Source organism: Botryllus schlosseri, unplaced genomic scaffold (assembly GCF_051294905.1).
Source record: "Botryllus schlosseri isolate E-star unplaced genomic scaffold, Bs_hap1 Bs193a, whole genome shotgun sequence".
Taxonomy (NCBI): domain Eukaryota; kingdom Metazoa; phylum Chordata; class Ascidiacea; order Stolidobranchia; family Styelidae; genus Botryllus; species Botryllus schlosseri.
In genome coordinates, this window is record NW_027648802.1 from 1 (window position 1) to 13,843 (window position 13,843).

The window sequence follows — 13,843 nt, forward strand, 5'->3', positions numbered from 1 at the left end:
CAAACGCAAACCTTACTGCAGCCCTAACTCTTAACATAACTCTAACTCAACTATATTAGATATTAAACTGTTCCTGTTATTAACCTTTTTTTCAAATTTCAAAGGGTAACATTGAAATCGTATGGTTTTCTAAGCAATCGTCGCACATCAAATTTGGTTTAATTCCAAAGAAATGCCAACATATCTTGATGCCAGGAAATTATAAAGACCGAGTGTAAAGATATGTAAATAACCAGTATTCTGAGCAACAAGCTTTCGACATAGCATCATAGCTAATTGATAGAATTTACTGAAGTAAATATAAATATTTTTGTAAAATCCAACGTTTACTATTCTACAAAGTTCACTTTGACGGGTTGGAATTGAGCCCAAATTGTTTTAGTGTTTTTAGGCAACCTATTTGGCGTTCTCCATCAAATTCAAATTATTAATATCGTAAACTTAATATAAAATCCAAAACTCTCTCTTCACTTCGACATGTTTAAAGTAAGCGGACCACGATATCCGTTCCATACTCACTGTTGTCTGTCTTTCTTGCCGGTGGGGTTACGGCGTGAAGTAAAAAGATGGGGGCGAAATAGACCCGTCTTTGTTCGGCAGTGGTGTGAAACCTGGACTCGTACACCTCTTGGAAATCGGTGTGGAAGAGTTTGGAAAAGTAGCGGGGTAGCTGGCGGTAGTCGCAACTTGATGACGCTGTAACACAATTCCATTTGGAAATGAGACTTGGTGTTGACACTACTGGCGAATTGTACACATTGAGTTTCTATTTGTGATAGGTGTTCCACACACTTCCTATGGTGATTCCACGCATAATACGAATGCAAACTTATGCCAAAGTCGTGTTCTACTATAGATTACCAACCTATGGATGGATGCGCAACTAAGCCTTCGCACTTGAATAAAATCTTGAAATAAAAACAGAATTATTGGCAGTCCTGTAACTGCCAAACCAAGCGGTCAAATTCATTAATACTAGCCTCAGTCCAAAGTATCTGTCACACTGATTCCGAATATAGAAATTCAAATCAGGTCAGGGCAATGGAGCCCTACCGAAATAGCCGTCAAAACCTCAAAATAGGCATTGTTCCGAATAGTCGCATGACGCAATTGGCCATTATCATGGTCATTGTTTAGCTGCGCTACGATTTTTCAAGACAATGAACTTTGAAGGGTGCTGCAGGGTGGTTCCATTGCCCTGACCCGACTTTAATACAACTTCGAAATCAGTGCGACAGTAGCTTTTGATCAAGACCAGTTTTACCAAGGGGACTTGCAACTGAACAGAGCTATCCCTCAAAGGGCAACCCCCATCAGCATGAAATTTTCACAGATGCTAGGTGTCGCTATGCTACGAACAAAATGTCGCAACTTGTAGTTCTAAGCTTCTAACCCACTGTATTTGGATTTGGCAGGAGAAATAGTATTCCGACGCGCGAAACACCGTACCCCAAAATTGTGATGCCACCTTTCCGATCTAATGCCGGTTTTAGGAAGTCATAGAACAGGCTTGCGTGTTGCTAAAATTCAAAGGATTATGTGCAACTCGCTTGGGAGAAATTTAGTTTTGCAATTTCAAAATTCATTAGTTATTCAAGTTTGCTGTGGCGCTCTCTACTCAGACCATGTTATACCTAGGCCAAACAAAGAATGAGTGAAACATAGATCTGGATGTTGGCTTTTCAAAAAAAACCACAAGCGTCATACCGAAAATTTACAATGGAGAAAACCGCTATAGAACGTTTTAGCATTGGAAAGAAAATACTAACCGTATGCCGAGTGAAATTGAAATTCAGCAATTTTTACTCGTTTTTTGGTGAGATAAGGCCATGCCGAGAAAACAGAGGCACCATGTTAATATTTGCAACCCCCCCAAAAAATTTGAAAATTCTGATGCTTTTTTAAATTTAACGGTTGCTAGTCCCCTCAAATTATAATGATCGGGTCAACAGCTGGAGGATAGTCTATTATGCTGCTTTTAGCCGGCTCAGCGGTAGACCTCTCTGGGTATTCAAGTGTGACGACTCTAATAGCGCATCTGTAGGCTAGTAATCTATATCTTTGAACAGGCTACACCGTAAATAATATCCGATTTTACAATCACCACCTACCCAGGAAGAGAATGGGCAGATCTGAAGGAATATCTCGCAGTAGAGAGAACACGGTCGACTTGACGCTTGGCGACGCGACCTCGCACCATTTGTCCGCGTTCGACAAGTAGATGACGCTCGGCGTGACCCGTTTAGCCTCTCGGAACACCTAAAATATAAAAAGATTATCAAGATTTTTGCACGAGACAATATCGGTCAGGGCTACGCTGCAGTGAGATATCAACCGATACTCTTGTCGCTCTTATAAAGGCAAAGGTGGTCAAGTCACTGCTGCTACTGGTGGCTTAATCCCAAATTGCATGATGTGTCTTTATGACTAAAGCAAAATCTCTATCATGACACTACAAATACGTGCCTCTTTCAGAAATATATTCAGTATCGTGATACTTGTGCTATTTTATGATGTTCCCATGATAATTTCACCACAATATACGATGAAACTAATCAGAGTATCAAGACTTGATATGAGACAGAGTGTCAAAACAATAATTACAGGCAGTCAGTCAACTAACTGGGATTGGTACCTTGCACACAAGTCTGCCAATTTTACCTGTGATTTTATATTCGTAATTACAGTAATACCAACACTGATACAGTACCTGCGCGCAGGCTTCTTCAGTCGTCCTAACGTCGGTGCCGTACATGGATGCCGAATCGAGACAGTGAATCGGGATGCTTTCCATGTCGTGAAGTAACGCGGGCACGACGTGCGACAGGAATCCCGCGTCGGACTCCCCGCACACAAGCATTCGAGGTCGGTCCACAGTGATCAAACTGTCAATATAAAGAAATTACACAAACGGAAGGCCAGCAAAATCACAGGCAATAATTTCTTTTACTATGATGGTCCGATAGCAAGCTCGAGCTCAATGTACTATTCTTCTTAGATTATACACGAACTCCGTTTGTTAACACAATTTAGGCTAAAGCCTTAAACTTGAAAAGAAATACACTTACGTCTGCTCTTCCGACGTGATGGCACGGACAACGTTGCTGTAATTCGACGATTCGCCGGTGCAATGCCCCAAAAGTGCCACCGAACTGACATCTTCATCTGCACAAAAAAGCGACCAATTTACGCCACGTCAAATGGAACGGCGTTACACCATCACTTACCTGTTTCGTTTGAATAGATCGACACAGGAGGGAACCAAGTGAGCTGGTCGTCTGCTCCAGAGTTGTTGGACGACGTCGTAGTAGACTGAAGAACTTTTGATTTTGCTGTACACAGAAAAGGAGTGTATAGTAATGACAGCAAGAAGGTCATTAAACAAAAGGAAGGTTCAAGTATATCTGAGTTAGCATTCAAATAAATGCACTGGGTTGGAGTTAGATTCGGGCTGGGTGCAGTGTTGTAGTAAGTTAGGTATAGTTTGAAGCTGGGGCTTGATTGGGTAAGCTTAGCGTTGGGTTTGGACTAGCTTAGGTTAGTTTAGGCGAGGCTTTAGATTGGGTAAAGGTTGGGTTGGATTAGGGCTCGGTTTAGATTATGTTAGATTTGTTTCGGGTTGAGTGTAGATAAAATTGGGGATGGGTTAGGCGAGAGTTAGATTTGGTTAAGGTTGCGTTAGATCGGGGAAGGAGTTAGACTAGGTTACATTTGCCTAGGGTTGGGTCTAGACTAGGTTGACGAGCGGCTAGTGCTGTTGTTGACTAGCATAGGCTTAGTAGTTGAACTCAGTTGAACACACAGCCATAGGCGCCGAACCTGGGCATGCAAGGCATGCCAGGCATGCCTAGACATTTTTTAGGTATGCGGCATGCCTAGAATTCGGTTTGGCATGAATCGGTATAAACCCCGATTGTGTTATTTAGAACGAATCGCAATGTATTTCCGTTTACGACATTACCTGCTACCGCTTATGTGAGCGAGGTGACCCGTTGCGCGTGGCCGATTGGCTACAAGCGCGTTGCCAATTAACGAGATTTGTCTGTGCACAATGTAACGCGACGCGATATCCCGCTGAGATGATCGCGAAATTGTGTCATTGATTGCCGTGCGCTCGGCAATCATCGCTTGGGACGCTTGCCTGCTTTATCGCGTCTCCCACAAGCCTAGTTTCACTCGCTTGAGCATGATGAACAATCACATCAGCAGTAGGCCCGGTGCCATCGCTGCCTGCACTATCGCATCTGCATTGGCGCACACGATATTATCGCTTGTCTACACAATCGCATCCGCAACAGGCCTGGTACGAAAGATATCATCGCTGGCCAGTGGCCAACTATCGCGTCTCTCGAGCCTAGCATGCGTTAGCTCCAATCTTTCGATGGCTTGGTGACAATGCCGTTACGTGTTTGTTGGTTAGCGATTGTAATTAAAGAGCGACATCGCTGACCTGAATGACATCGAATGTCCGCAGACATGTGCGATTGTGAGTGCGCCGTGCATGCGCAAGTGAATTCCGCTAATACCTAAACATAACCATCAGAAGATGTGTGTCAACTGTCAAGGCTTGAGTTGTAAAAGACGAGAAAGGTTTGAACAACCTGAAATCGGTGCCATTATAGAACAGATTCCATAACAACTCGGACATTTTGCCTTGCGCAAATCGTCGCCGAGGTTACGTAATACGCGTTGATAAGCGGCGTATTTAATTGTTCGCTAGCGATCAGGGACTCGCTAATTGACAGCACTTCCGGACTCGTCGACAAGCTTATCATACGCGCAAGTTTGTTAACACGAAGATATTGCATAATTGGCATTTATGCAGGCACTTAACCCTCATGAATTGATGCTATATTATCCCTAATTATCAATTCCGTCGGATCATGAAATCATTCCTCTGTGACGTCATCAAACTCGCATGTCTAAGGAAAATTAGCGTTCGGCGCCTATGCACACAGCGCAATGAAAACCTAAGCTACTGCGATACAGAGATTGCCAACTAGAAAATATTCACATCTTCCAAATAAGATTAGAATTACAGCAGCACAGTTTCCTCCATATCAGACTAGAATCACTGAATCCAAGAAAACTTGAAAATTGAATCAGCATCAATTCACACCAAATCAGAGTTCATTGTAGTAAGCAAGAGAATGACAAATGTCCGCGCAGCAAACTTGACTCGTTTGTCTCATTATACAGTTCTGCAGTATTTTCAGGAAAACCAGAAATTCAATTATTATTCGAATGACACCATAGATGTAGTTCATAAATTGGATTGAGTTGGAGCAGGGAAACATTTCACAAATTAGATTAAAGTTAGAATTTTGCGACAATTAGCTCAATTAGTCGTAGTCTGCTACGGCAAAATAAGGGTTGGATATTATTTGTCAATGCTATCGACCAATCGAAGTAAGACAACACAAACCTTTGAGCTGCGGCAACAATCCGGCGAGTTGTTGCACGATATTTTTCAAGTAGCACAGCAGCAAAGGCTTCATTTTAGCGGACAGCGCGCGTCCCGGGCTGCCGGCGGACCGCTGCGAACTAGGTAGGATTGTCTGGAAAAACATCAACATACCGATAACACTCGTACAACCGTCAAAACTGAATTATCTGGAATACTAATGGAAATTTTGCCACAAAATAGGGGTGCCGGGATGCAGAAGGAAAAGCTGGCTAAAAAGTACTTTTCAGACAGATCCATGGTATCGGAATGTTTGAAACTGTAATATCGTAAAGTCACTATCGTGCCTCTCCAATCGTTGTTCAAAATTTTGGATTTGAAGTGATAGTTTTCATGGCGGAAAGTTTGATACATTAATGTACATCTAGAATCACTGACTGTATGTTACTGACTGCCTCTGAATATAAATATCAACACAGCAGAAAACTAACAACAAATAAAATACAGGCATCTACCTGGATAGCAGTTGTGAAGTCGTTGTATTCGATAGAAATAGAATCAACGTCAATTTGAAGCTTGTCCGAGGTTTCGTAGATCTGCGGGTACCTTCTACGCAAAGCCACCAGCGACGCCTCCGCACAAAGAGCCTGAAAACATATTACATGGTTGAAAGACGTGTTCGCGAGTCTGATCACATAAAGCAGACAGCTAACACTCACCCGGAGATCGGCGCCGCAGTAGCCCACTGTTCTACTGGCGAGGTAATCGACAAACGTCGGCTTCAACGGTGGGTCCCATTCGCTCGTGTGAATTTTTAAAATTGAAGCTCTCGCCTGTCACAGTGGTAAGTGGGTGGTAATTAACAAACGGTGACGATGGCAATTTGATCAAGTTATTGCCACGGGATAGCCGGGGGTAGTGACGTATCTGCCACAAATATGTTTTCAAATTTGTTTTCAAAGTCCGGTAGGGCAAGTTTTCCTACAGCTTCCAGCTGCTTCCTAAATACTCAGACGCTATTTAGTATGGTGTTTCAAGCTGTTTGAGGAATCTTATCTCGCAACATTTTGCAACTCTCCTCTATTTTTTACTTATTACTGGAAATCTTTGGCACTACATGTAAATATATCGCTTGATTATTTCACCGCCATTTAAAATTTAGGTCCTTTCTGATTTGACGTACATTCAGGCTAGACCGCCGAAAATGAGATTTTCATTGAGTTGCCAACATTGAGTTTTGCAACAGTGCCTTGCATACGGAGTGTTTTAAGTATCTCATACCCTAATAATTTCAAGGAACTTGAGCACAAAGGCAACTTTTAGCGCAACTTTTCTGAAAAATAAATGCAACTTTCTGCTGATTTGACTGCATTGACCGCAGACATCACCAAGTACAATAACGCTTTTTAAATATATATTTATAAAAAGTGATTTTTTCCTGGCAGGGCCTGGATTGCAGAAGTAGTAAATCACATTTTGTGATATGGGCGATCGGAGAATCTCGTCCGGTAAAATAAGGCTCTATTGATATTGTTGATGCAAAGGTGGCTGAACACTGAACAGGTTACATCTGATATTTTGCCCGCGATCAAATCCAAAAATCGACTTGAATTTAAGGTAGACAATTATCAGAGGATACTGCACAAGCACTTCTACACTTCAATATATTGTTCCCACTAAAGGCAATGCCTAGAAACACGTGTTATACATTTAGAAAAAATCACAGAATTCGACAAACAGGAAGCATCGAATACCTCTTTATCAGGCAAGGAAAATTGGAATTCTCTGTCAAAACGTCCGGGGCGTCTCAGGGCAGGATCCATGGAGTCAATACGATTCGTAGCACCTGTGTCAGAAGAAAAATTGTCGTGACGTGCAAGCAAAACCGCAACTCAGAATCTCACCTATAACTGTAATTTCGCCGCGGTTGTCCAGGCCGTCCATGAGCGCCAGCAGGGTCGAAACGATGGACGAATGGATCTGGTCCTGCCTGCTGGACCGCGCCGGCGCCAGCCCGTCGATTTCATCGAAAAAGATGATCGCTGGACGCATCTGATAAGCCTGCGACACGAAAGGCAATCAGCCAATTGTCAAGAAGACTTTCACACAATATACGACCGAGACATTGGATCGATTGTATGGTAGGTAGCCTACTTGAATATGAGTGGAGTATCGATTGTTATGATTCAACTAGTTAGAGATGATTTAATTGAGCAAAGAGAATATATACCGATCTAAAGCAATATTACTATTTTACAGTGTCAATAATTCATATTAGAACTAAAAAACCTCAGTTAGCCGTTTATCGAAAGCATTTTGCACACAGCTATGAATAATGAAGGAATGTTCAAAATCAACTATTTTAAATTTTACTAGCTGCCTGTTAACATGGATAGGCTATCTAAAAAAAACACGTTACACTACAAAATTGGCTCGTTTCCAATCAGCGGACGCGAAGTTACTGAGGTCCAAATTTAAGATATCAAATCATAGTATTCACGGGAGGTAGATCTATAATAAATAACTAAACAATTTGCCCCCGTAAATACTATTCTTTCCGAATCCAAAATTTTGTGTTCTAACAACTTCACTTCTACTGGTTGGAATTGAGTCAAAATTGGTGGACCGCATTTTTTTTTTAGGTAACCTCACAATTTTATCAAGTAGCCAGCAAAACTTTGAAAAAATGTCAATTTTGAACAGCCCTAACATACATGGAGTAGCGACTTCTGTCAAGCAGAGGTAGCCTACTCTGTTATTGACGACCTCCGAGTACTGGTAGATATCATTGTGGGTCATAATGTGTTCTACAAATTTGAAAGTGTGACAACACAACACAACACAATCCGAATCCCAAAAAGCACGACACTAAAATCTCTGGAGAGAGAGAGAGAGAGAGTCTTTATTTTCATCGAACCAAAATACATAACAAACGGCAGTGATGGTGGTACAGAAAATATGCGTGCACAGTATTCGGTATTAGATAGGAATGATCGATAAGACCATGAAGGTCATCTAGTCTGATCACACCAGCATCAAACAGGTACACTTGACTCAGAACAGTCTGGCTGTAAGAAATGTTTAGTTAGGAAAGGAAAATAGAAAAAAAATTAAACAATGGTAGCAAATGATCAATGAAGCAATGTCTGGGCGAGGTAGGGCAACAGTGTTAGTGTAACGACAAGAGGTGATCAAGTAGGGCTTTTTTGAATCTATTATAAGGCAATTCACGGATATGTGATGGTAATGCATTCCAGATGATAGGTCCCGAGTAGTCGATAGATCTCTTAGTTAGGTTGCTATTGGGTTGGGGTAAGTAGACGTTTCCTTTAGACGAAGATCTCGTGTAATGGGAATGGACATGTTTAGCAGGTATGAAAAAGTCATCAAACACAGGAGGCAGACTATTGGAAAAATACTTGTGAACAACTTTTGATACTTCGAAGCGATAGGTCGGAATAGGTTTTGCGTTAGTCAAGGTGAACCCCACACACGGATGAAAAACACGCCCCTCTGTCTACCTGGTCAAACAAGATCCGCAGCTGTCGTTCAGACTCTCCCGTCCATTTGCTGAGGCAGTCCGCCCCCTTTTTCATGAAGAACGCCACCTTGCGTCCGTCGCCAGAGCATTCGTTCGCCAGGGCGCGCGCCATCAGCGTCTTCCCAGTGCCGGGCGGTCCGTAGAAAAGGCAGCCCCTGCAAGCAATGTGTACGGGATTAACCAGGGCCGCAAAGTCAAAGATTTTCCACATTTACTCTTGACGAAGCCAAATGAATTTAACATCCATTGGAGGAGTATTTGTTGAAATGCTCAAATCTGAAGAGAGAACTTTATTATACAATTGAATATATTCATATTGAAATAGGCCTGAGCTTGTCAGAAACTAGCTGAGAATGGAAAGGAACTATGCATATCAACAATCGACAATATTCGGTGCTACTATTGTTGATATACAATGTTTTTTTTCAATTTTCTACTGAAAATCACCCCTGACCAGTGTGGTACGAAAATATTCGGGCTCATATCAATATAAATAGGCCTATATTATTCAATTGTACTTTAGAATCCGATCAAATGTCATTGCAATAAGCCGTCGCAGTCACAGAAGTTGTCAAATCAAGTTTTCCACATAGGCAGACCTTCACAGCTCAACTTGTTACCGCGAGCACCTTATGAAAACATCTCCAGGAGTCATATGTGCAACGAGGATAATAAGAACATGAATTAACCCTCCCAATCAAGGATGTGAAGTTTTTCTACATAAAGTTTTACATTAAATTGATTGACTATCGATCGATACTGATTTTATCACTTTCCAGTGCTGTCACGGACCCCCCTGCTAACATCATCATGAGTCGCCACCACTGTGTTCGAAAGTCTATAAAAAATAGCAAAATTACAAACCTAGGAGGTGATACTTTAAACTTCTGGAAAACCTCGGGATACCGTAACGGGAACACCACCATTTCTTTGAGCGCTTTGATGTGCTTGCCGTGACCGCCTACCGATGAAAATTTGACCTGCGATGAAAATACAACATCTGGTGACTGGAGAGCAAGCAGGAGCAGTGGGTATACTATGGAAGGAAGTATTTCCGCGTTTTCGTAGCACCCACATAGTTGTCGACTACATACACTTCTTCTCAAATGGATATGTTTTTAGGCTGATTCCACTTCTACCTACTTGAACATTTTTTCGGGCAATACTACTTTATATGGGTTGAATATTGTAGAATCATTTGTTTTAAAATTGTCGAAATCAGCGTGACATAGCCCCTGCGTCAAGGTGATTCATATTCAGTGACCGAACATGCTTGTAGCGACGTTGGTCATTTTCTGTCAGTCGCGAATACAGCCCACATCTTGCATTTTCAAAAGGAGTCAACTATGATCAACAGCTAAAATCATAGGCCTACGACCCCTCGGCCGTAGTACCTTATGAAACTACTTGCTTAAACCCCTTTCTTATATCCACTCGAAGTAGCCTTCACATCAGGGTTGTAATGACTCGAGACTCAGAGTGCCGAGCCCGACACATCATTGTAATTTCGAAGAATAGTAAGGTAACCACACTTTTGGTATTTGGTCTATTGGTACTGGTAGGCTAATTGAAAATGCAAATAAAAAATTAGCATATTATGAATACGTATCAGTTGATATCACCAAACAGCGTTATTAAAAGGTTAAACAAGATTTCAACTGGAAACTGACCAGGCAGCACAATGACTCGGACTCCAGTCAAAATACCATGAATTGGACTCGACCCTCTGCTCGCTGACTTGGACTCAGACTTGACTCGGTGGTGATTTGAAAATGACTCGACTTGACTTTCAATTCACTATCGAGTCAGGTCCGAGTCCAAGTCACTGAGTAGAGTCCGAGTCATAGTATTGCGACTCGAGTTCAAGTCCAAGTCATTGTGCTATCTCTTAAGTTTTAGTTCAATTCGGTTCAGCCCACATTTCAACTCTGCCAAAGTGATATAGAATGGCTCGCATTCATAATATGGTCATTTTCCTCGGTCCTAACGGTTTCTGGCTCTGTTTCCCAAGTATCAGGGCTGATAGACAAAATACCAATAATGCGGTGACCTGACTATTCTTCGAAATTACATAGAAATGTCTGTCTTGGCCGTCCTAGTCTCGAGTCACGCACAATGACTCAAGTAAAAGTCGTGTCAATACAAAAAGTGACCCGGGTCAAGTCCTTAAACACATTTTAAAATCGGCTGGAGTAGTCATTACAACCCTGCAACAAACTATTAATCAATAAGATCACAAACAAAGTACAGTTTACGACCAACGGAATCAGTCAAAACGTAAATAACTTTAGGCCTAACCGAAATTCCCGTTCTCACCGAGGTATCAATCGCCATCGGGTCGATGTCTGCCGTCAACGTCGAGTTCACACGTTTTCTGTCCCCGGCGTACGAATGTTTGGCGATATCAGACATGGACATATTGACGGGCATGCATCTGGAAAAGTTTCGTGACATGACATTAGAAAAACATCGTAGCTAAAAACAGAAAAGCATTTCAGGTGTGTTACAAAGATGTGCAACTATCACAAGCAGCTAACGCAGTGGTTTTCAAGACGGCTTTTGTGAGCCGGTCTTAGGGGCTGGAGATCAAGACACACACTCATCACATACATACGATGTTCGATGACACGCTGCTTAGCAATCGTTGAGCGTTGAGTGTGTCATACCCTCCAGGGAGGCCCTGAGATTGGCTCACGGATCCGGTAGCATTCCATGGCACGACTCACTTTTCAAAATCCGCAACTAGAATTCAGTGTTGGGATGACTCGAGTCAACTTTTTCGCATTCCTCGACTGCACTTGAGTCGCTTTGCAAAAGAGACTTGACTTGGCACTTCAGAAACGTGGCTTGACTATATGTATATTAGGGTTGTCCAAAATTTGGAAAATCTCAAGAATGATGGGTATCAATGTCTCATTCTATAGATTATTGATAAAAAACCGCAATGAGCCTGGAATAAGCTCACAGGAAAGTTGTTAAGATTTGTCGCAAAGCGTTTGAAAGTAGCTACCGACGAGTGGGCGTACCAGCGACCATGGAACGGCAACAAGACTAGTAATCACGAAATCACGGCTCTCGATTGGCTAATCGGCTATGCTTCAGTGATCACGGCGGTAGTGGCTTGCTGATCAGTTGTTACAGGAGTCTGCTAACGGCAGTGATTCTGTAAGCGCATTGTAGGTTGGTTGGCAGATAATGATTTAAGATTGATTCAGGACATGTTGAGTGACTAGATACGTGATGATGAACAAACAACAGCTACTTCACACAAACTTAAAGCAGGACTGGCTTACTGTGAAGGAAACCGCCGTAGCCTACACATGTCTGTTTTGACCGATGGATAGCACAGAGCATGCGGAGAAATATTGCAAAGGCGCTTATGCAAGAGGCGAACGAATTTCTTGTCTCAGAAGAGATGCATCATAGTTAAATACAAATATAAAGCTCAACAATGACACTACTTGGTCTGATCTTATTAGGCTCCAGTCGTGCTGTATAACTCAAGTCTTGAATGCTCTAAGGATTGGTCTTGATTCCGTTCTATGGTCGCTAGCACGACCAGTCGCCCACTCGTCGGTAGTTACTTTCAAACGCTTTGCGACAAATCTTAACGACCCGTTCTTGTGAGCTTATTCCAGGCTCATTGTTGTTTTTTATCAATAATCTATAGAATGAGACATTGATACCCATCATTCTTGAGATTTTCCAAATTTTGGACAACCCTAATGTATATATTCTCACGTTAGTGCAGATATGTATTGTATTTTACCATATATCAATTGGTAGCTGCTCGTGGCTTCGTATTCAATCCTTTCTACTTAAGGTGATAACAACAAAATGTAGCATGTAGCTAAACAGTTACTAACGTATTCTAGTAGCAGTTCTACGCGTGCGTGAGCGATACAACGAATTTTTGCATGTATATGTACCTTTATATTCGTTAATTGATTCAATTATTCTGTCTTTCACACAGCTAGAAAAATGTAATGACTTTGAATGATCACTGACACTTCGAACATTCAATTTGACTTGACTCGTGACTTGACTTGAGTCACCTCCTAAAAACGAGTCGCTCGACTTGTGTCAAAATGCGCAATGACTCGAATTGACTTGTGACTAGACGGTGGTGACTTGATCCCAACACTGCTAGAATTACAACTACCGACATTTCAAAATCCGCGCAAGCACCGGAACTGTTTCCATTCCAGTATTAGCCGACAGTCAACCCAAGTAGATATGCAGTTTGTACAAGACAGCGAACGAGGCGGCGAACAGAAAGATATCTCACTCATTTCGAGCTCTGTCCGTACTCTTCTTCTGGCCTTTGTGAAATTTCATTTCGTCGTCCGACGAGCTGTCCGTAGAACTGTTAAGATGCGTGCGCTTGATGTAAGGGTCGCGTCGAGATGAGGACAGGCTTCTTTTATTTCGACGCCTGGCCGGAGAGCAGGGAAGGGCTTCGAATATTGACCGCGACCGTGTCCGAGGTGCGTAGTGCACTGCCAAGAAAGAACAATCTCTTTTAATCAGTGGCACAATCAGTTGGTGTTTGGGAAGCCTCATATAATGCAAAATCAGTGTGGCTATTATAAAATTACGCCACGTTAGCGATTCATCCTGCTTGCATCCAACTTGTGTTCGTAGCACCAGGTCTTATGAAACTATCTTGTCCTTATTTCAGAAGATCAACAACAGTATCAGATTAATAATAATGCAATGATACAACAAAAAGATTGGTGTCGGAACGAATTGGAGCAGTCTTTGGAAGCAGACACGCCCCTGGGGCTAGACGATGTAAACAAGAGACGTGTAACACTAGGGTTGTTCAAAAAAAACTTTTTTTCCCAAATCTCACTCGCCTAGTGACTAAATCGTCAGGTTGTACAAGAAAACGATGC

The 13,843-nt window shown here is 42.2% G+C and overlaps 1 protein-coding gene across 1 annotated transcript; it reads right to left on the reverse strand.

The window, feature by feature from the left end:
- Positions 1-350: 350 nt before the first annotated feature.
- Positions 351-13,524, reverse strand: LOC145432809 (ATPase family AAA domain-containing protein 2-like). The gene is made up of 14 exons (XM_080309618.1): positions 13,234-13,524; positions 11,262-11,379; positions 9,810-9,925; positions 8,926-9,100; positions 7,309-7,465; positions 7,159-7,250; positions 6,124-6,237; positions 5,920-6,051; positions 5,426-5,558; positions 3,228-3,332; positions 3,069-3,165; positions 2,711-2,885; positions 2,112-2,259; positions 351-696 (listed from the first exon to the last, which is right to left on the reverse strand). The coding sequence occupies exons 1-14, from the start codon at positions 13,506-13,508 to the stop codon at positions 482-484; spliced, it is 2,052 nt and encodes a 683-aa protein (XP_080165744.1). The 5' UTR covers positions 13,509-13,524; the 3' UTR covers positions 351-481.
- Between the last annotated feature and the right edge of the window lie 319 nt (positions 13,525-13,843).

Coding starts and splice junctions, on each gene's coding strand:
- LOC145432809 (XM_080309618.1), bottom strand. CDS start 13,508: ATGAGGCTTCCCAAACACCAACTGATTGTGCCACTGATTAAAAGAGAT. Junction 5,559..5,919: donor ACTTCACAACTGCTATCCAG/GTAGATGCCTGT, acceptor ATGTTTTTCCAG/ACAATCCTACCTAGTTCGCA. Junction 2,260..2,710: donor CTGAAGAAGCCTGCGCGCAG/GTACTGTATCAG, acceptor TTTATATTTTAG/GTGTTCCGAGAGGCTAAACG.